Here is a 22,423-nt window from a genome sequence, read left to right on the forward strand (position 1 = left end):
AGAAAAGTAGTGATGTGGTGGTAAGCCTGAAGAAGATAATGGGCAAAAATTGTGGTAGGAATCTAGGAGATAGACTCTTTTAAAGTGAGTGTCCTTTTCCTTTATTTATTTAGTTTTTAATCTATATATATATATATATATATATATAAAATAAAAAATCAAATAAAAAACTGAAATATCTGAAATTTTTACAATTTTTCACGTTGGCACAATATTTAAATAAAATTATCATTTTATTTAAATAACTATATATATTTATTATCATTATCTATATATATATTTATATTTATAACCGAAACTTCTGAAACTCTCATAAATTTTTACTTCATCACTATTTTCTTTATCTTTTTATTTTATATTGTTTTTATTTTCGTTCCCCCATTTCTAGAGTTTTGGTCGTAGTGATGTCCTTACTCCGAAGGACACTTTGGAGGTAGTTTAAACATAGTATAATTCTAATTATTAGACCATTGCATAACCAAAAAACAAAACAAATCTTATCTTATCCTATCCCATATATATAAAATATTTTTTGATAGGTCATCTGCCTTATAAAATTGGAACTACATTCTAGCTAATATTTTGTTTGGAGGGGGCGTAAAAAAAAATTATTGATATTGTTTGTTATAATTAGAATTCTACAATACAAACCAACACTCTTCTAATCCGTCGTTTAAAAAAATAATAATATAAGAGAGAAAATTCTATTATAGTTGTATCACGTACAAAGCCAGTTTTGTTATAGTATTGTTATAGGAGTATTGTTGGCTCAGTTTTATCACGTAAAAAGCCAGCTACATATCACACGCAGTCACTCTAGCGATCGTGCTCCTTTTCAAGTTGTTGCAAGTAGAGATTTACTGATCATCAGACCATTGTTTTACTATTGTTTTCATTGTTGTTTGTATGAGGGCAGAGCTCCTGCTGTGCCGCATCTCTCTTTATTCCAGATTTGATTTGGTTGAGTTTTGGATAGATTTTTAATTCTTTTATAAATTATCTGATGTTGGACTTCTATTTGTTTGAGTCTATCTTCTTCTCTTGAGTAAAGATGGTTATATTTCTTATATTTTTCTTTGTTCAGAGTCATCGTGTGTTTGTTTGTGCTTGCTTTTATTTTATATCTCAATATGTTCCTAATTTCTAGATTACATTATTCTACCTATCAAAAAAAAGATTACATTATTCCAAATTTTTGTTGTTACTGGGAATTTATGCTTCCCTCTATTTCAACACATGTAGATCAACAAAGTTTTATTTTTTGGCTATATCCGCTAGATGTTTGATAAAATCCCTCCAAGAGTAACTGGTGTAACTGGACATTTTGCACCTATGGCTGTTATTTGGGAGCTCAAATTTGAAATCTTTTCTTCCTTCACCGTAGTTTTCACAAAGTAATTTGTTTCTCTTACTACTTCTGACAAAACTTAGTCAACTTTTAGCTTGATGAGTTTTTCCTTTTCAATAAATTTTTTTAACAGGTTTGGGATTTGGCTAGAAGAAACCTTTTTTTGCTTTGAATGGTCATGAAGCCCTATCTTATTCTATTTGTCCCCACCACGAGAAAAACATTCAGGTAAGACGCATAATATGTTTTAAAGTTTGAATGACAATTACCATATAATACAAAGTCCAAGAAAGAATGTTTTAAGGGACGAGCTTAATTATTTCTTCTTTTCAATAATAAATAATTTTATTGCAATATTGGTAATTGGTTGAGGAAATACAATATGTTCATATGGCTATAGAGTAGAGAACGGTAGAAGCCAACTTTATTATAACCACTTAAACTGAATTGACTAAATTCCTTATTGTTACAGACTTACAGGGAATAACATGAAAATAGTGGAATTAATTGTTGTAATTTTGATTTTATTCCACGCCTTGAATTTTGTCAATACTATTATTACAAGATAGAAAAAGTAATATTACTACTCAAATTGACGTGTCTCTCTCATGGCATGGTCTCTATCCGCATCTTTATAGTTTACATTTTAATTGTTATGGGCAAATTAAGGATCGATTCTAAATATTATAGCAATTGCATCTCTGAGTTATGAATTGTGAATTAATTTATAAGTTTCAATAATTAGGGTGAATTTGGTTTGGCTTTTTGAAACTGAGCTTTTTGAAAAAGTGGAGTTTTCAAAAAGTGTTGTATGAGTTTTTTGTAAAAGCTGAGTGTTTGTAAAAGCTATTAAAAAGTGTTTTTTTGAAAAAATTTAATGTTTGGCTAGCACTTATAAAAGTGGTAGTTTGAGAAGTAAATTACAAAAAAAGACAATATATATAAAGAAAATTCTTTATTTTAATTACCTCTCTTAATATAAGTTATGAACACAATATTTTCACAAAAATTTCATAACAAAGTCTATATGACAAGTTGTTAACGGTAGGAAAAAAATGTCACTAGTAGATCTAGATGAGAACTAATAACAACTTACTATATAAACTTTATTATGAAATTATTATAAAAATGTTTTGTCAATAGTACTATTTTTTTCTAAAGAAAAATAGTACTAATTTAAAAAATTTAAAGATATAATAAAATGTCATAATATTTTCACAGTACTAATTTAAAATTAATCTTTATAAAATAAAATTTTATTAACATCACAGTTATAAAAAAATAAAAAATAAAAGTTGTGAAATAATATGTGTTCCTACTCTCTATATTTTTGTCCACATTGCTTTACCCAAACCCAAAAACTCTTTAAACTTTTTTCTTTCACTTTTTTTCTCATCCAATCATTCACTTCTTCCTTATCTTCTTATTTTCCTTTTTTTTTTTCTTTTTTTTTTTACTTTTTTCCACACAAAGCCCCACACACTCCACCACATATTAGTAAAGGACTTCAAGATTTTCAGAACAAGATCTTTAGCCGGGGCTGCGTTCTTGTTATTGTTGTTGTCTCCAGCTGACTTATTAAGCAAAGAATGTAGCTGATTTGCAATATCACGGCCTTGAACAAGCTCTTCTATTGCATTTTTCTTGCCAGAAGGCTAGGTAAGCTCTCAGACCAAGTACACTCCATTGTTGTGTGTGTGAGTTTCAGTGTGTTTTGAGACTTTTGTGTTTTATGTATATGTGACTGTCTTTTGAGCTTTGAGTCCCTTATGTTTGAGCTCTTTTTTATACCAGCCAATGTGAAGCAAAGCAAGAGGATTTTTTGAGATTAGATATGTAAGACGTAAATAAATAAATAGAGAAGAGAAGAAGAAGAGGCAGCACAGAAGAAGAAGAAGATGAGATGCCGTAGCATAGAGGAGCAGAAAATACTATGGGCAATTTAGGAAAAAAAGAAACTTACCAACGGTAACATTTTTGTTTTGAGAAAACGCGTTTGTACTTTTTGCAACTATAACTCAAAGCTGTTGTGCCAAAGTGTAGAAATCGTTTGAGCTGGAAAATGCACTTTTGTATTACACACTTTTAAAAATATTTACCAAACACGCGTTTTGAGTTTTGGGTTAGAAAACGCGCATTTTGGCCCATTAAAGTCGAAACAAACAGGCACTTAGGAAAAAGAGAAACCCACCAACGGTAATATTTTTGTTTTGAGAAAACGCGTTTGTGCGGCTCAAAGCTATCGTGCCAAAACGTAGAAATTTTTGTATAACGCACTTTTAAGAAAATTTACCAAACACGCATTTTGAGTTTTGGGTTAGAAAACACGTGTTTTGGCTCATTAAAGTCAAAACAAATGGACACTAGATATGTAAGACGTAAATAAATAAATAAATAAAATAGAGAAGAGAAGAAGAAGAAGAAGATGAGATGCCGTAGCATAGAGGAGCAAAAAATACTATGGGCAATTTAGGAAAAAGAGAAACCCACCAATGGTAATATTTTTGTTTTGAGAAAATGCGTTGGTGCGTTTTGCTACTGCAGCTCAAGGCTGCCGTGCCAAAACGTAGAAATCATTTGAGCTGAAAAATGCACTTTCGTATAACGCACTTTTAAAAAGATTTACCAAACACACGTTTTGAGTTTTGGGTTAGAAAACGCGTGTTTTGGCCCATTAAAGTCGAAACAAATGGGCACTTAGGAAAAAGAGAAACCCACCAACGGTAATATTTTTGTTTTAAGAAAACGCGTTTGTGCGTTTTGCAACTGCAGCTCAAAGCTGCTGTGTCAAAACGTAGAAATCCTTTGAGCTGGAAAATGCACTTTTGTATAACGCACTTTTAAAAAAATTTACCAAACACACGTTTTGAATTTTGGGTTAGAAAATGCGTGTTTTGGCCCATTAAAGTCAAAACAAACGGGCACTTATTCACTTGCAGTGAGTTGTTGACAACATAAACCCATACTTTTCAAAAGGTTACTTTGAATAACAAGTAAGCCAATACGTTTCTTGCATTTGGGTATTAGCTAGAATTTTTTTCAAAATAAGTATTTTATCATAGTTGTATTGAATTGATTGCATTTCTAAAACTGCTGCTCTGACCTATTTTTGCAAAGTACTAAACATAAGTATTTTAAACTTTTGTTTAGTTGTGTCCGATAAATTAATAATTAATCTATACAATTCCTTAGAGATCTCTTCCTAACCATTAAGAGTAGCACATTTTAATTGTCTTTATTACATTTTAATTGTCTTTAAGTGGTTTATCCTTCCTTTGTATATTATTTGCTCCCAATTGTCATTATTAGAAGTTTATAATTGCTTTTTGTTGTGAAGTTATTTTTATCATGTAGGTATGAAAAAGAGAAAGTAAGACAATGTTTGACGTGGATAACTCATTATTTCTTTGAGATGAGGCATCTTCAAGAAAATGATATGTTGTAACTATTTAAAATGGTTTTTTTTTATTTATTTATTGGAACATGCTTGAACCATATCATTGTGGTTTTTAGATGAATATTGTATATTTGACATCTATTTCTACATAATTTCAATATTTATTTTAAAATAGAATTATAAAATTCGATTGATTTCAAATGATTGTACCAATAAAAGTGCATGTGCATAACTTTTGTTCAACTATCCCATGCATCACATGGTATTATATATATATAACTGAAGCCTTTAAAACTTCCACAATTTTCAACGTCATAATTTTAATTTATAAAAAAATTTTAATTTTTAAACTAAATAGTGAGAGAGTTCTAACGAGAGTCTCTCTCTTTTTTCCTTAATCCTAAATTTTTTTTCATGAGTCTTTCTTTTTTCTTTTTTTGAAACCTAAAGTGAGTCCTTTAAAAAAAAATATATATATCGTGTAGTCTTTTTTAAAACTAAATAGTGAGAAAGTCCTAACAGGAGTCTCTCTCTCTTTTCCTTAATCCTAAAGTTTTTTTTTTTTTTTTTACGTGTCTTTCTTTTTTTTATTTGAAACCTAAAGTGAGTCATTTTTTTAAGAAAAAAAATTCTAACGTGAGGTCTAATTAAAAAAAATTATAATTATTTTTTTAATCTTAATTCTAACGTAAGTCTCTCAAAAAGTCAAAAATTCATGTTTTATATTATATATAGATAATAATAATGATATGGCAAGCTCTAAGAATATAAGAATGCAATTTGTAAATCCACTATCAAGATAACATAGATTAGATTGGTGGTTAATAGTAGATATATTTACAATTAAGTATTATGTGAAGTTATCACCATAAATTAGTCCACATCGGAATGTGTTATGTGGAACCAATAATATGAAAAAGAAATAATTTTTCTAAACATTGAACAAAAAATTACTTATTTTCGTTCATTTTCAAGTTATACATTTTTTAAAGTTAAGTCATAAACTTTTAAGCAAAATAAGTACTTTTCATTTTTATTTAACTATCTCGTGCATAGCACGGGTTAGCGACTAGTTATATATATCAAACCGAAACCTCTAAAACTCTCACAATTTTTCACGTAAGCACATTTAAATAAAATTATCATTTTATTTAAATAAATTTATTATTTTTAGTTTAAATTTAACCAGGAGTGAAACTCTATATCTCTAATAAGCTCAACTTAAATTTAAACTCAAAGTCATCATTATCATTTTTTTAAAATAAAATTATTTTTGTTTAATCAAAACTTAACAAAAAGTGAAACTCTCTCTCTCTAACAAGTCTAACTTAAACTCAAACTCAAATGTTGATAATCTATATAAAAACAAAAATTATGATAGGACTAAAAAAAAAAAAGACTCACGTTGATAATCATGGGTTTGGTTTTTGGGTTGAAATTTCTACTAATTATTTTTTTTATATTGCACATGACTGGTATGTTATATATAAATTTGTTGAATTTGGTTTGGTTCTGAAATTGAATTTGGAGATTTTATAAATTTTGAAGTTTTAAGTCTTGGAGTTTTTGGTATTTACGTATCAGTAGGTTGATCTTAATTCATCACCTTAAATGTTTTTTATTTAGGTTCATGTGATTTTTTGTTTTCTTATTAAAAACTATATTTTTAGTTGATGAATTATTTATTTAGATTAATTTCAATTTTTTTTTAAGAATGTCTATTTACTCATTGTTAGATTTTTTTTCAGAATCAATAGTTTTTCTATACATCACACAGATTAGCGACTAGTTTTTAAGAAAACCTTTTCTTTTTTTATAAGTCATTACCCTAAAAAAATGCTATTATTATATGCCTTAAATTACAAGATGACAAAGGAGCCTTAATAACATAGTAATGCCCATTTTGGTAAATTACACCTACCACATACATTTTACACCAATTTTATCCAAACATTCAGTTTATAGAAACCACACTATATAAAAACCACACTTTTTTATGGTTTTACCAGTCGGTTAAGGGTGATTTGACAAATAGTATTTTCAGAACGGGCGTTTTAAAAACACTATTTTAAAAAAAGTACATTTTTTAAAACAGCGTATCCAAACAAACCCTAAGCCAAGATTTTAGTAGTGATTAACTATCCCAAGAGTGGTCGGGCTTCTATGAGGATAGTTGAAAAGATTAACTAGAAAATTCCGAAGGTTAAACGCACAACACAACCTTTGTCAGCATTTTAACATTTTTTGTTATTGTAGGTAATAGCGGAAACGCATACTGAACCACAAGTTGTAACACTCCCGGGTTCAGCATAAAAGCAGCTCAAGTCTAATATTTGGAATAGGGTTGTAGCTTGTAGCTCAAACGTCTGTGCCACACCGCACAGTACCTAAAATTTTAAATCTCAATTCTCCGCAAAGGGAGTCTGGTGTTTAGAAGTTAGAACGGAGGAATTTCATGATTATTTTCATCTCAGGGTTTGATGAAATTTACGAGGCCATGGAGAGAAATCAGAGGTCAATAGGCATAAGAACAGCACAAATTTCTTTTTCATTTCTTTTTTTCTTTTTTTTTTTCTCTTAAAAAATTTCATTTCATTTGCATTTCTCTGAACTCAATGCCACCACCCTCTACACCCAGTATACAATGACAAGTGCAGATCCGCAAGCTATTTACAAAGTTTTGTGCTATCAAATTTGCACATACAAATGAATTTGAAACTATAATTGAGATTAAAACCCAGCCCAAGCAATTATAAAGGAAAAGAAAGAATGTAGACCTCGCAAATCCAAGCACAGAAGCTTCCATATAACCTGGACGAACAGATATATCACCTGTTAGATGCTAACAAATAACACACATAAGCACATCCCTACATTTAAAACATAAAGCAATCTGGGCGTATTGGAAAAAGAAGTTAAAAGAGCACATGCATTCAACATCAACCTTTTAATAGGAGAATACCTGCTGGAGGGAATTACATAAAACGAGTGAGAGACATTATACCTAATCAGTATAAAATTTGCAGGTGGTTGAAAAACTGACCCCATATCTTCTCAATCTATGGAACAGTGGAAAATTTGAAGGGTCCTGGACAAGAGCACCAACTGATAAGAGATCATACCAAGTGTTGCAGCAGCTACGGCATCTTCAATGCCTTCTTCAATTGTTCTAATGCTGCTGGATGCATGTTACCAATGGCGGAATTAAAAGATTCTCCATGAAGGGCAGCACATGTTTGAAGGTTCTCTCTGACTGAGGTCTCTAGTGACAACTGGTTGATTGGGTCAGAATACTTGATCTGACAGAGCAAATAACAAATCCATCACCAAATTATTCATAAGTCATCTTCATCTAAATCCAAAATTCATGTTTTATTCATCTGAATTCAGCACTTTCAGGCATATCCCCAAAATGTTCACCTGTCTTTTTCTTAACTCTTTACTCGGAATGGTGCCCTCCCCATGGCACCTGCTGGAGCTCATATTTTCACCACTGCCATCACAAAAGAGAGAAATAAGAACAAAGAATAGAAGCTGATTCTAAAATGACAACTGAGAATTTGGATAACAAGTTCAATTAAGTATTAGAGATCCAACCTGGACTCGTCCTCAGATAAGTCATTGTTTTCACTCAATATTACAGTTGTGCATACACTGTATAAATCAAAAGGCACAATTGCAAGATTTAATCAAAGGTCACCCAATATTCATTTGCAAATAATGTGTAAAATACAAAGATGAATCCATACCTCAAAATCTGATCAAGTTTATCGAGGACTTGAGGCAGTCTCAATGTGAGAATGATTGAGAGGGCCAAGCCAAATGTCTTCCTTTGGGTGGAAGATGCATTGTCTACCTGTGACCAAATAAAAATAATTTGGCAGTAAAAAAATGAAGCAAGAACTTAAAGTAATCAAATCAATGCTTGTGATCTTAGGTGTTGTACTTATATTCATATCATTAAGATCATTATAATAAAAAATTTCTGATTTCAGGTATGTCACTATGATATAGATGTCAGAAATTAGTTATGTACAAGACTGAACTGTTATAATTTCTGTTTATGGATCAAATCAGTCAGTTTGAAAATAAATTAGAGCTCAAAAATATCATAAAAGTTAAAGGCTCACTTTTTATTTTGGGCGTAAAGGATTAGTTTAAGGTAAAAAAATATTACTGTCAGAGCATGTCTTTCAGCAAAACTTATCTTAGTTCTCAAATCAAGGTTAGCCAGAAAAACTTAAATTTAGAAAACAAAGTCTAAATACACAGAGTCTATGCTCTGAATCTATAAAATGAAGCAATCTAGGTTTCTCAAAAATCCACATACAAGTGATGTGCAAAAGAACACTTCGACAATCACTGAAAGTATCCTTATCATGGAAACACATGCTCTACTGACCTTGTCAAGCCAAATGTCAACCAGACAAAGAAGTATATTGTCTTTAATCGGAACACTCGCCTTCTGAAGCAGTAACAAAAGTGATTGTTCTGACATTAATTGAGCAAGGTAATTGGTATTCATCACTAAAATTCTTGCCAGGATGGCAGCAGAAGATGCTTTAACGGCAGTCTTAGAAGGATCATAGTCATCTCCTCCACTCAAACACATAACAATCAATTTCTAGCAGCATCGAACAAAGAGTGTAAGCTTTATAGGGGACTTCTTGATGGATTCAGTATATCAACACAAGCAAAAATAGATCCCACTTACTTGTAAAACACTGCTGATCAATGGAGGCACTTCAGCAGGGAAACACTGCAAAATAGCAAAAATAAATAAAAAGACATTAGTTGGAACTTTAAGATCAAATTACTGCTATAACAGTTTTATAAACTTCAAACTACCATAAACAAGTATTAAACTGGGGAAAATGAAACAAATACGTTGTTTTCTAGCAACCCAAGAGGTCCCTTGGATGGATCTATTATTAAAGGGGAATCACCATATATTCAGCAAATCCTAAAAAGTCGTCTACAAGTGCAACATAAATAACCATTGTCAACATTAACAAAATTCATTTCCTGCAAGTATCAATTGCAGAAACAGAGTAATAATGACATTTCATAGTGAACCCAATGAAGAGTAGAACTTTTCCAATAAGTGAAAAAGATATAGCTTGCTTCAAAATGTAAAAATAAATTTGAATATGGTGATACTACATAAAACAATATGAAAACTTTCTCTAGATAATAAAAGAAATGCATGATTCGATGATGGAGAAGAAGATCTGCAGTCAAATTGCACTAGGCAGTCTTGGCTTCTCAATTATAACCTCCACATACTCCATCTTCATTCTATCTACTACCCTAAAAATCTGCACTTCCCAATATAAAATTGAATTACCTGTATTAGAATATCAATGACTGGAAGAATTGAGAGAATCCCTTTGTCTGTGACATTTCCGACAACAAGATCAAGAATTCTAGCCACACTGGAAGCATGCATGCTTAGAAACTCAGTTCCACCCAAAATAATGTAATCCTCAATTATGCTGACAGCAACCTATAATAATTTAACGTAACAGAAGAATATTAAAGTAACAGAGTAATAAGCAGTTGAAGGCCAAAAAAGAACAAATTAACAACCAAGTCCAAGGGCATCAGACATATAAAATGTTTTTTTTTTTCTTTTTTTGGAGGGGGGGGGGGGGGTAGTGGGTACCAGCATTACATATAATATAAAGGGGAGAAACCAAAAACACAGGAGTAAAGAAAATATTTGAGTACCACAAGGTATATAATTAGAAAAATTATAAACCCATGAGGTGTCAATACTCAAATAGAATTGCATTAAACAGGGTGATGTAGGTGCATTTTCCCCTTAAATTAATGAAGAAATATTTATATAATTTTTCACAACTAAAATGAGTGTAGTTGAAATGAGAATGTTATAAGACCAACTATGCTCTATGTTACTAAATGTTGGGCTATTAAGAAGCAACACGGTCATAAAATGAGTGCAGCTAAAATGAGAATATTAAGATGAATACGTGGAAATACAAAGAAAGATAGGATTCAAAATAAAGAAATTAGCTTAAAGATAAGGCCCTATTAATGAAAAGATGAGAGAGTCGCTTGAGATGGTTTGTCACATACAAAGGAGAGCAATCAATACACCAGTGGGGAAGAGTGAGTTGATTCAAGTCAAGAAAGTGAAAAAAGGTAAAAGAAGTCCTAAAATAACATTAGTAGAAATAGTGAAAAAGGACAAGTCAATTAAGGAGGTGATAGAGAGTATAATTTTAGATAATACATAATGGAAAAAAAAAAAAAAAAAACATATGACTGAACCTAAATAGTTTGCGAGAATCCAAGGTTGATCCCAAAATTTTAGGACTAAGGCTTGGTTGTTATTGTTGTATGCTGGTCTTAACATTTATTTAGGTAATGGAGTAATCCACCACATTAATATGCCATAATGGTTCATAAGTTACAATTCATAAGTTGGGGGAAAAAAAGATGGCAAAAGATCACACACAAGTTCTATCCACCAATTAATAGTATATATATGGAGAATATACTAACACACACACACCCATGGAGGATATTGTAGTCAGAGATCCTGTAAGTCCAACCTGCAAGTGTTCATAACTTCTTTCCATAATTTCCACAAGACATGGGAAGCATGCTAATAGTTGAGGCACCAACGAAGGGGCATGAGAAAGTGTGGCTTCCCATAACTGCACAATCACAACAATTGAAATTAGCATGTTACACTACAACAAAATGATAGCCAGTTAGATAACTGAGATCAAACTAGCAGACTAACCAGCATGCTATCCTCTATAAGTTCATCAGGGCTATTTATATCAATTCCCCTCCGCAGAATGGGCAGTAGCATGTTGTAGCAAATGGGTGATTGACCACCAAGTGCAACCACAAAGTTCCGCAAAGCAATAAGAAGCTGAATCTGCAGCAGGCTTTCACCAGAAGACTCCTCCCAAACCTTTTCAAATAAGAAAGAAAATAAAAATAACTAAAAGAATGTAATTCGAATAAGTGCAGAGCCAATGATTCTGAAAAATATCCCTTCCCCCTTTGATGAAGTGAAAATCCAAGTTTGCTAAGATGAACAATGTTTCCAGACAATTACTTATTTCACTATAACAAACTTAATAATTCAACATCTCTATTTTAAGTGACTTACAATAGCTAGTCAACTCAATTAGAAACTCGGATTTTATAATCTTTACGTCAATCATTACATTAGTTGGTACACAATTGGAAAGGTTGTACCCAGTGCACAAGGCTCTTGCTTTTATGGGATATAATAGGAGTGGTTGGTAGGCAGCCTTGCTCCCAATATTTTGAGAGATCACTTTCCTGATTCAAACTCATGACACATTGCTTGGACAGTTGACATCACACCAAGGTCCGACTTCTTAGATTATATTCTTTATTGGAATCCGGAGTTCATTAGAGAGGTGCATTATTGGGAATTAGAATCAATAACTCAATTGTTGGATGACATGCATGCTACGAAATAATGCCGTGTGGGTAAATAAACTGAAATGGATCCCTTTGGAATCCAAAGGCTTCCAAGTGAAGAGCATTTGGAAAGTTTGTGTACCAACAGGGATGGCATTTTTCTTGGGGTGTGTGACATTAGATAAGACGTTGAGTACAGATAATCTAAAGAAACTGAGGGTTGGTCATTATGGATTGGTGCTTTATGTGCAAGAAACAAAGAGAGAATATGGCTCATCTCTTTCTACATTGCGTGGTGGCTCAGGAGTTGTGGTCTTCGGTTTTCTATCTATTTGGGGTTTTTTGGGTAATGCCTTATTCTGTTTTGGAATTGTTATGGTGTTGGAAGCAATGTTTTGGATAGATAAGCAATATGGAGATTTGGAAAGATGCTCCTTTGTGTTTCTTAATTTTGAAGACTTTATGACTGGACTTTGTCTTCTCATACTTTTTCTACTACAAACTTTCTAGATTTCTTCGACACTTTGAGCTTCCGTTAATTATTTTTGTTATTTTTTATTTTTTCTTTTATATTTTGCTTAGGATTTCCTTTGTATACTCTCCATGTACTAGGGTTGCACACCTTATGGCCTTTATCTTTTGATGAAATTAATCACACACACACACACACACATATATACGTATATATTTAAAGATGATACATGGTTCTTCTAAGCATTAAATGACCAGACATAACTGTATAATACCTTGTGAAAAAATTGCACCAAGTTTTCTGCAAATGGAATGACTTCACTAACATGTGCAATAAGAACAGAGACCGAATTCAAAACCTGAACCTGAAATAAATGATAGAATAACAAGAACGTTGGGTAAATTACCAAGAAAAAATGTAATTAAGATTAAAGATTTGAATTTATATTACATAACATGCAAAAGTAAAGTTTGCTCTTGCAAAACCCTAACCAATTGTTGATAATATGCAGATTCAAAGAATTGTAGTGCATTTAGACAGAAGCAAATGCACTGCAAAATTGCAGGTGCATTCCTGTATCAAAAGAAAATAAAAGAATTGCTATTGCACACCAAATCTTTCATGGTTTTATCGCTTGAAGCATGATCGACATATAATAAAATTAAGCAAAAGGTAAATGAGAAACAAGGGGAAAAGTTTGATGAGAAAATATTCTCTCCCAAATTACTAAACATCAAAGTGAAGGGAAACCTATGTTTTACCTTGGAGTCAAACTCCTGAACTTCTTCAACCAACTTAAAGCACGAACCCCAACATATTGGTAGGAGATCAACAAATTCTTGTTCTGAAAAGTTCGCATCTTCAACATGTAAGCACAAAGACCGACAGGCTGCCAGCTTTGAAAAAGAATGCAGAAATTCAATAGTTGAACAGGATACAATAATATAGATTTAGGAGGCAGGAATATGTCAGAATGATATAGAAAGACCAGCAGAGGTGATGTACTCAAGAAAAAAGGACCCATGCTACATACCCTGACAGAAAGGTTTTTTTCTTGTAACAATTTGATTAAAGCACAGTATACTTGTCTTTTGGTGTCATCTTTAACCTGTAAAAAGTGTAAAAATCAGAAATCAATCATCAAATATGCCTCTTTATTTGTGACTACGGTATGAAAAAACAATGGCTTGCCAAAAACCAAAAGAGGAAGCATATTTTATCACAGGATTGAATTGCCATAACAAATGTCAATTCAGAAGAATAGAGAATCATAGATTCAAAGATTATTGCAAGTATCCAATCCTGAAAACGAGGCTCGCCAATGGCAACATAAGAAAACCCTGTCACCCTTTTATTAGAACTAAGAAACTAACCAACCATTATCCACAAAAGTGGCATAGAGGGTAGACCATAACTAATAGCCTTGAAACAGACAGTAACTTATAGAGGGACTGGCTTATGACTTCAGCCAAGGGCGCACACTTTTTACAAGCAGAGGATACATGCTAGATTTCATTGAATGTAAGAATGACATTGTAAGCATGATTTTTTCAATGGCATAGAAGTCTGAAGCAACAATCTTGGACTAATTATTGATTTTACAAGGAGGGCAATACTGTTTCATTGCATCTTTCAGTGTCTGTTCTGCCTTGCATCATCCTCTTGACAAAACTGAGAAGATAAAAATTAATATAACTCATTTACTCCGTAGAATATTATTTTACCTCGGAAACCCACTGTCCCAATATCAGGGCAACTTTACGATGGATGATATGCATATTTGGATGATCATTTGAGAGTTCTGGGGATAGTGCACCATTATACCTGAAATCAATAGTTTCCTGGAGAAAAGTCAAAAGTCCGTGTATAGCAATTACACTTAAAAGCATGTTAAAATGGAATGACTGTATTGGATGATGAAAATGCTCAACCATACTACAGTGACAAATTCTATGAAAAACAATTTTAAATGAAACATCAGCCAAATGAAGATGGTAACCAAACAAATTTCCCTAATTTTCTCTCAAAATTTTTGTTTTTGCCTTTTATGAAAGTTATCTATAAAAAAATTTTAAAAATCAAAAAATGGGCAAAATGACTCCCCATAATGCTAATCAAGTGTTTTTGAGGAGCTTTAAATAACTATTGCATCCATCAAATGCTAAGCAATGCAGTACCAACTGATCGCAAAATTATTTTAACGGCTGCAGAAGTTAATAGCACCTAAATTTAGATAGGCTATGCAAGACATGAAATGACCAAACACCATGCATATAGTGAAGAATTGACACACCAATCTTTGAAGCTCAGGTAGTTTGAGAGTTCATAATAAACATAAGCAGCTGCACCATAAGCAGCATCCTTCAGAAGCAACCCTGGAGTAATTTCAGTCACTGAAGTCGGGCAACCTTTCATAGCCTCTTGAAGAAGGGAAACCACAACAGGACCGAGCAGCTAAAAGTAAAAGTCAAGATCACATAAGCACACATCATTTATCAGAGATAGTTAGAGAGCTTAAGCACTAAAACTAACAACAAAAGATTTATAGAAGGGAAATTGTAAAAGAGAAAAGCGCCACCTACTTGGCTATGGTTTTCAAAGAGTACAATGTACAAAGCTTCAGCACATGGCCTCAATTTTTCTGTCCACTGAACCATGTCCTGCTCATGATGAAAAGATTCCGGGTTCTGGTACAACTCCTCCAAATCACTTGCTGTTAAAACAAAATACCTACCAAGACATTAACAGCACAGTTTTAGTACAATGATTTTCTGGAAATCAGACACCATAACCAGAGGAACACAGTATATTTGAAGGTTTTTTATTGACAAAGTTCTAGCAGAATAACAGCATTCAAAATCTTTATCTAGACTACAAGTGTAGAAAATTTTATTTATCTAATATTAGTTCTCCATGTCATGATACATGAATGCCATCAAACAGGTGTACTAGCTTACTCCATGCATTTCACTCCCAGAATCAACAATATCTCTTAGAACAATAATTTAAACCTCTAAGCCTGATGAAGAACACTAATAATATCATGCTATAGCCCTTGCACCTTAGTGCATCCTGGCTCTGTCATAATGCTTCCCTAGGGATTTCAGTTATGGTGAGGAAGATCACTGATTGCATTGATTGCGCCTTCCAAGAAGTTTTTTACATGAGCCTTTGGAAAAATAATTGAGTTATGGAATTAAGTAATATTGACTTGTTAAATGCATGCATTCTTCCCCTTGGGGCCCTTCCTTTCAGTGCATAACAGCCTAAAAGTATATAGGAATTAATCAAGCCATGATAGGCCCGACAAATTAATGAAGTGAGGCAGAAGTCAGCACCAATACCTTCTTATCAATACATTACATAAGAGTACTATCCGTTCATTGGGCAGAAGTGAAGTCAATACACCACCAACAGCATTTGAAATGTTTTTCTTTATCTGCTCTTGTGTAATCTGATTTTCATCCATCACCCGACCACTGAGACTAGGCTTGTATTCTTTACATTCCAATATGCACTTCACCATTACCATACATTGAATCAAGAATTGCTCAAATGATAACAAATCTGTCCCAGGATCTGTTATTTTATTTAAGCAGAAATCCAGAACAGGAAGAAGCACACATTTATCCCCAAATGAATATGGATGTCTGCCCTGAATTGCTACTAAGACCTTCATCAATTTAGTACATGCCCTCTTTGTGAAATCCCAAAATTTAGGATGTACCTTCTGAAAAGATGAGTCTGCAAAATAAGGTAACATATGCAGAAAAGATTAACTTACTTGAAAATTTGCAACAGAGAGAAAGAGAGAACAAAAAAGAGAAAGAATTGGGATTAGTTTCTTATCCCCTCCAAAGGTATGAAAACCAGATGGAAAAAAGCATGAGGGGAAAATAAAATTTGCTATTGCAAATCAAATGGGATTCATCTACAATATGTTAAGTACATACAGCTGTACAGGATTAAATTGGAGACCTCGCCAGCTCACCCTCCATCCCTTGTTTTTGGGTAGGGGGAAAAGATGCCAAAGCCATTTGGTACAAAGACCATTGACATGTCCCTTCCTATGTCACTAATAAATTAACCAGCAATGAACTCAAATAATTGAAATTCCATAGCTGATTATAATGTACCTTGAACATCACTTTACAAACAGTAATAAGGGATCCTGTCTAACTTATAAAAATTGACAAGTAGTAGGTTTTAAAAAGTCAACATTTCATTTTTAAGATCTAAATTGATGCAGGATAAACCAAAAATGCGACACTGAATTCATAGAACAAGAAATAAGAGTAGAATATTATGCCTATATAGACTTATAAATCCTTATTATAACCGCCATGGGAAACCCAATTATTGAATTCAAAAGTAACCTTGACTTTAATAAAATAAAATACTAATAACCTAAATAGTACCTAATACCAATAAAAACACAATTGACTCTAAAAATAAATCTTTCCTTATGCTTCCCATATCATAAATACATCTAGGATTTGAAGGAAACTTAGTGGACAAGAAAGTGAATATAATTTACTAAACCTTTATTATTTCTTCAATTGTCCCTATTTCATAATCACTAAGTTCAACAAGGTTAATCATAAAAGGCAATATAAACGCTAATTTATGTTCTCAATTTTTTTACAAAACCAGAAAGGTAATTCAAAATTTTGATACCGACATTGTTTTTTATAATTAACTGCAAATCAGGGTTCTGTTTCAAGTGAAACTGTCTGTAGGTATATATAAAAGCAAGACTTTCTATAGATTTACATTAGTTGAAGTAATTAATTATTACTTACTTAAACACTTATATAAAACCAGGGAAAAAGCAATAGAAGAGGCATAAAGCAATTCAAAATCACTGCAATATTTAAGAGTGTGTGCGCGCGCAAGTATGAGAGAGAGATCTCACAGTATGGAAGAAATGACTGAATGGCATTCAAGAGGACAGGAGAAACCTCCTTGACTGGCCGGACCTCCTGCAAAAAAGAGATGAGTCAGTTAAAACATTGGCTTCAACAGATCCAGCTAAACTAAGGAAAGGCGCAAAACGGCTTTTAGAGGGTGTGGGGGTTGCACCAAACTCTGAAAATTTATAAATAAATAAATAAATAAAAGAAACAAATCCATTAGATGAAGATAATTACCTGTACTTGTTTTGCATCACTTGGAAACCCAGAAATTATAAGCTGGCGTATTATCTTTAAACATAATAACCATCTCTCACACTGTAAATAAAGTTCATCAAGGTGCTGATTTGGATCATTTGAATTATAGCTTTGAGAAAGAGTAGAGAAACCATGCAATATGGCCTGCACATCTCTCTGCCAAATGTGCCAGCTATAATCAAAGAAATGGGATGAAATCTGCAAAATAAAGTCCGTAAGTACAATCAGCCCAAAAAATATTCATAATTGTGAAGTTACATTTTGATGTATATGTAATGTATATTCATGATTGCTGGTCCTTTCATTACCACAGAACAAGTGCAGAAACTGCATTGCATAAGAGCTAATTCTTAATGGCCTTTTTTTGGGGGAAGGGAGTGTGGGGAATCTTATGTTCATGGAAAAGGAAAAAAGAATCTGCGGAATAAAAAATAACATCAACCCATACCTCTGCAAAGTTCCTTTGGTCCGAAATAAGACGTTTTGTGGACAATTCCTTTAAGGACCGAAAAATAATCATAAAAATCCGGTGGGAAGTAAGAACATCTGCCGATTGAAGCTGTTGTGCTAAAACTGAAAAGAGCTCCGGCCTGGAGAAACCATTGAGTTGGCAGATAAGGATAGTGAACAATCAAAAGACGATGGTTTTTTTTTTTTTTTTGCTAAATAATAATAAAAAGTTAAATATACACACATACACCCAACAACCACTAGCTATGATGTAACAAAACTTTTATGCATATTGCTCCAGCTCAACATAGAGGAGGAAGAAAAAACAATAAATAAAATTGAACCTTCGTATAAGAATCAACCAAAAATAACACAAGTTTTCTTCTTTGGATGAAACTATAGTTCATCCCATGTGGTTTGGCTCGTGGTCACCTGCCACCCTGTGGTTTGGGAAGTGATATTCTACTCCCATGAGGTTTACTTTGTTATGTTTTGTTTCTGTAATAGATGGAAATTGCACATAAAAGGCTCATGTTTCAGGAGGCATAATGTAAGTAGAGAGAACTCGGGATGGCTAGGTTACACTTTCTAAACCACGTATTGTTAAGTAAAGGGGTAAAGTTTCCTCTAAACCAATTTGGAGGAATCTCCAAAACCAATTGCGTGGTGGTTCAAATGACCTTCCATGTGTTTTATTTCAATGACTCATTACATCATTTAAACAAATCACATGAATTATATAAGTCATGTGACTAAATGTACACAGGGATCCTCATTTGATTTGCCACACAATAAGTTTGAGGAACATTCTAGGAAAATTTTGTCCTTAGTAAAAATAAACCAAAATGCATGGAGAAAAAGTGTATTGATAAATTACCAATTCTCCCAAAAACTTAAGATCTTAGGAAATGGTGAATTTAATCATTTAGCCATAATTCTAACACCCCTCCCCCCTCACATGTGGGCCTAGACTTCCCCTTAATATGTGAAACCCAACATGTGAGATTAACTTTTTTAAATAAGAGGTAGATCAAAGATGGTGTTCCAACTCAAGACAACATGCCTTGATACTATGATAAATTACCGATTGTCTCAAAAGTTTAAGTTGTTAGGAAATATTGATTTAATCATTTAACCATAATTCTAACATGTATATTCCTTTTTTCTTGCAACCAAAACATCACTAGGTAGTGCTCATTAGAAGTTCTCTCACGGATGATCAATTCATCTTAAGAGATGTTAAAAAGTAAGTTTTTTTATGCAAGGATACATTATGGAAAACAAATGTTCAATCCAGCTATTTGGTCTCAGCTACACAAGTCTTTTAACACTAGACACTTCATATGTATACAATTCATGCATGTACAAAATGATTAAGTCAGAAATTCACCAACATAAGTTTTGTTTATTAGAGAAGCATTCAAAATTCCAAAAATTTTGGAATATTGATGGAGAGAGAGGTCGAAATGTTTACCATTCTTTGGGGTAATCAATTCGAGCAATTTTGGATATGAGCACAGCCAACATTAGAGCTATCTGTACAGGACAAATATAGTAAACACAGGAAATTAGCAAATATGATTACTAAATCAATTGTTGATACACACAAAAAAAAAAAAAATCAAGTAAATTGTTGAGGCATTCTAAAGTGTGTATGTGTGTATGTCCAAGAGAGAGAGAGAGAAAGCATCTATCATTGGCCTCAAAATCTACCGGAGATAATACAAAAATAGATCATATACAAATCATGAATTGATGAAGTCAGCATTATAGCCACTATGAAATAAGGGCTCATTCAGGCATTCAAGGATGATCGCATTGCCCCCATTCACTTCATTTAGGAGTCAGTCTATTAGTTCATCACCTTGAATAAACCATTTTTAAAATGGTAGCCACTGAAAGTGGAGTTAAGAAATAATATAAATTAAATCGTACAATCCACTTTGGTGGTAGCTTTAATTTTCTTCAATAATCATGATTCAAGATAATAGCATGAGATATTTCATGAAAATAAACCAATGCATTAAAATAGTTTCAAAAATCACACAGATGTTTAAAAATAACTCTATAAACAACCAAAAAAGGAAGATCAATAAGCAGCAGAGGAAGAACAAGTTTCTGGAAACACCTGATAATTCTCTTCTCTCAAGTGCGACAACAGTTTTTGCCTCAGGTGTGTTTTCTCCTCGTTGCTAATTCCCCTGAAACAGAAAATTCCACATTACACATCCAGCCTACAATTGAAAAATTACATGTTTTATACATAGCTAACGAATTTACATATAATAGACAAATAACTTCGAGTCTCTACCGTGACAAGCACTACCAGTATACAACCTTTTAGGAGTTAGGACTATCCTCAAACTAATTCTTGTAAATGCCAAGATTTAATCATCAAAATACATTTTTTATACAGTACAAATACATATACTTACAAGAGACAAAATACTTAAAGAGTCTCTACAGCAACAAGCACTACTAGTACATGACCTTTCTTGTAAATGCTTAAAATTACATGTTTTATACACAGATAAATATATATATAGCTACAATAGACTATTACTCCGAATCTCCACCACAACAAGCATTACTTGAACCTTTCAAACATATCATCAAGCTAATTCTTGTAAATGCTGAGGTGCTACAATCCAAAACTAAAGATACATTACACAGCAAAATGAAATTTACTTCTAAGAGAGATTTCAAGTCTCTGCCACTACAAGCATCCATGAATTTTTCAAGACTAATTCTCACAACAATGTGAACACTTTTCAAAAATGAAAAATAAAGTTTAACAATCTTACGAAGAATCACGCCGATTCCTCCAGTACCGATTGATACTGTTCTTGAAGTAAACGGAAGCCAGCAAACGAATATCAACCTGAGAAGCTAAATCCTTCGCAGTAATCACTTCCTGCATTATCCATGAATGTTACGGTTTCGATTACGATTGCGAACGCATTTCAAAACAGGTTTTCACGAATTCAAATTGACATGCATTGAGCTAGATTGTGACGGGAGCAGAACAAAACAAAAAATCGCATAAGAACCCTAGAAATAGAAGACTGAGAAGCGAGTACCATGAGGCAAGAGCAAAAGCCAGGTCTGCTTTCGGACTGAGAGAGCGCCGACTCGGCCGGTTTGCGAACGCTCTCGTCGCCGCTCATTGAATTCGCGAGCAACGAGTACATCGCCGGTAGGTCTGAAGCTGAGAGCGCCATGGATGTCCGTACAAATTTGAGCTCCGATCGATGAAAAATCTTCGAAGCAAAGTTGGAAAATAAGAGGTTTTTTGGTCTGTGTGTATTTAAGAATTTTGAATATTAAAAAAAATAATAATAGAAAATAAAAGGTGTATTTTGAATCTTGGAAATTTGTGTGAAAATTTTTGGTACGGAAATGGTGATGGAAGATTTGGAATTTGGGAAGTGTTTAATAAAGAAATGAAGGAGTGAATGAAATGATTGAGACGCTGGTCGTCGTCGTTTTGGCGATCCTTATATAGTGGTGCTCCAAAGCTGGCAACAGAGATAGAGAGAGAGACCAAAGACTAAAGTCTACAACAGTAGTACGGTGTTTGTCTTCAATTTGGGTTTACTCGCATCCATCCAATATTCAATGAATTTTACTTTTTTTTTTTAAGAATTATATTTTTTTTCCTTTATTTATTTATTTATTTTTTTTTTGAGAAGATTCTCTTCGCAACTTGTATGTGAAGTGATATTATTATTAAATGAAATCATTACAGATAAAAAAATTTATTGTGCACCAATTACAATATGACATAAACATAGGTTTTGGACAAATAAATTATAAGACTCTTGTTATTATATTTATTAATATTAATTAATATGTAAGAACTAATAGAAAAGGGATCGATCTAGATGTGATGCTCATGCTTCAAATGGATCTCTTTGATTCGGAACAACTCAACTATACAAATGTATACGATAAAACTTAGGTATGGAAACCACTAGGGGGAGGGGGAGGGGGGGGGGAATGAGATGGAAGCATAGGTAGGTGACAAAGTGAGAGATGGGTGTGTTTTGGGATGGTATCTTAATTTTATAACAAGTGAATAGGATGTGATTAGAAAATTAAAACCATAATATATATATATATATATATATAGAGAGAGAGAGAGAGAGAGAGTT

The 22,423-nt window shown here is 32.8% G+C and overlaps 1 protein-coding gene across 4 annotated transcripts; it reads right to left on the reverse strand.

The window, feature by feature from the left end:
- Positions 1–7,278: 7,278 nt before the first annotated feature.
- On the reverse strand, positions 7,279–21,742 carry LOC142610682 (uncharacterized). Of its 4 annotated transcripts, XR_012839852.1 has the most exons (25): positions 21,350–21,742; positions 21,074–21,183; positions 20,398–20,470; positions 19,744–19,805; positions 18,268–18,409; positions 17,799–18,017; positions 17,564–17,630; positions 15,993–16,392; positions 15,231–15,378; positions 14,942–15,102; positions 14,373–14,472; positions 13,682–13,756; positions 13,410–13,544; positions 12,923–13,012; positions 11,518–11,694; positions 11,324–11,428; positions 10,093–10,251; positions 9,460–9,504; positions 9,148–9,369; positions 8,495–8,601; positions 8,343–8,399; positions 8,166–8,238; positions 7,789–8,044; positions 7,690–7,707; positions 7,439–7,556 (listed from the first exon to the last, which is right to left on the reverse strand). XR_012839852.1 is itself a non-coding variant. In XM_075782568.1 (24 exons), exons 1-23 carry the CDS (start codon positions 21,488–21,490, stop codon positions 7,883–7,885), a joined length of 3,030 nt encoding a protein of 1,009 aa, XP_075638683.1. In that variant the 5' UTR covers positions 21,491–21,742; the 3' UTR covers positions 7,279–7,556; positions 7,868–7,882. The 4 variants fall into 4 exon arrangements, 1 of the variants encoding a protein (XP_075638683.1); XR_012839851.1 differs by lacking the exon at positions 7,690–7,707 and having other exon boundaries at positions 7,279–7,556; XR_012839850.1 differs by lacking the exon at positions 7,690–7,707 and having other exon boundaries at positions 7,279–7,556; positions 7,750–8,044.
- Positions 21,743–22,423: the final 681 nt, after the last annotated feature.

Source organism: Castanea sativa, chromosome 9 (genome assembly GCF_040712315.1).
Source record: "Castanea sativa cultivar Marrone di Chiusa Pesio chromosome 9, ASM4071231v1".
Classification (NCBI taxonomy): Eukaryota; Viridiplantae; Streptophyta; class Magnoliopsida; order Fagales; family Fagaceae; genus Castanea; species Castanea sativa.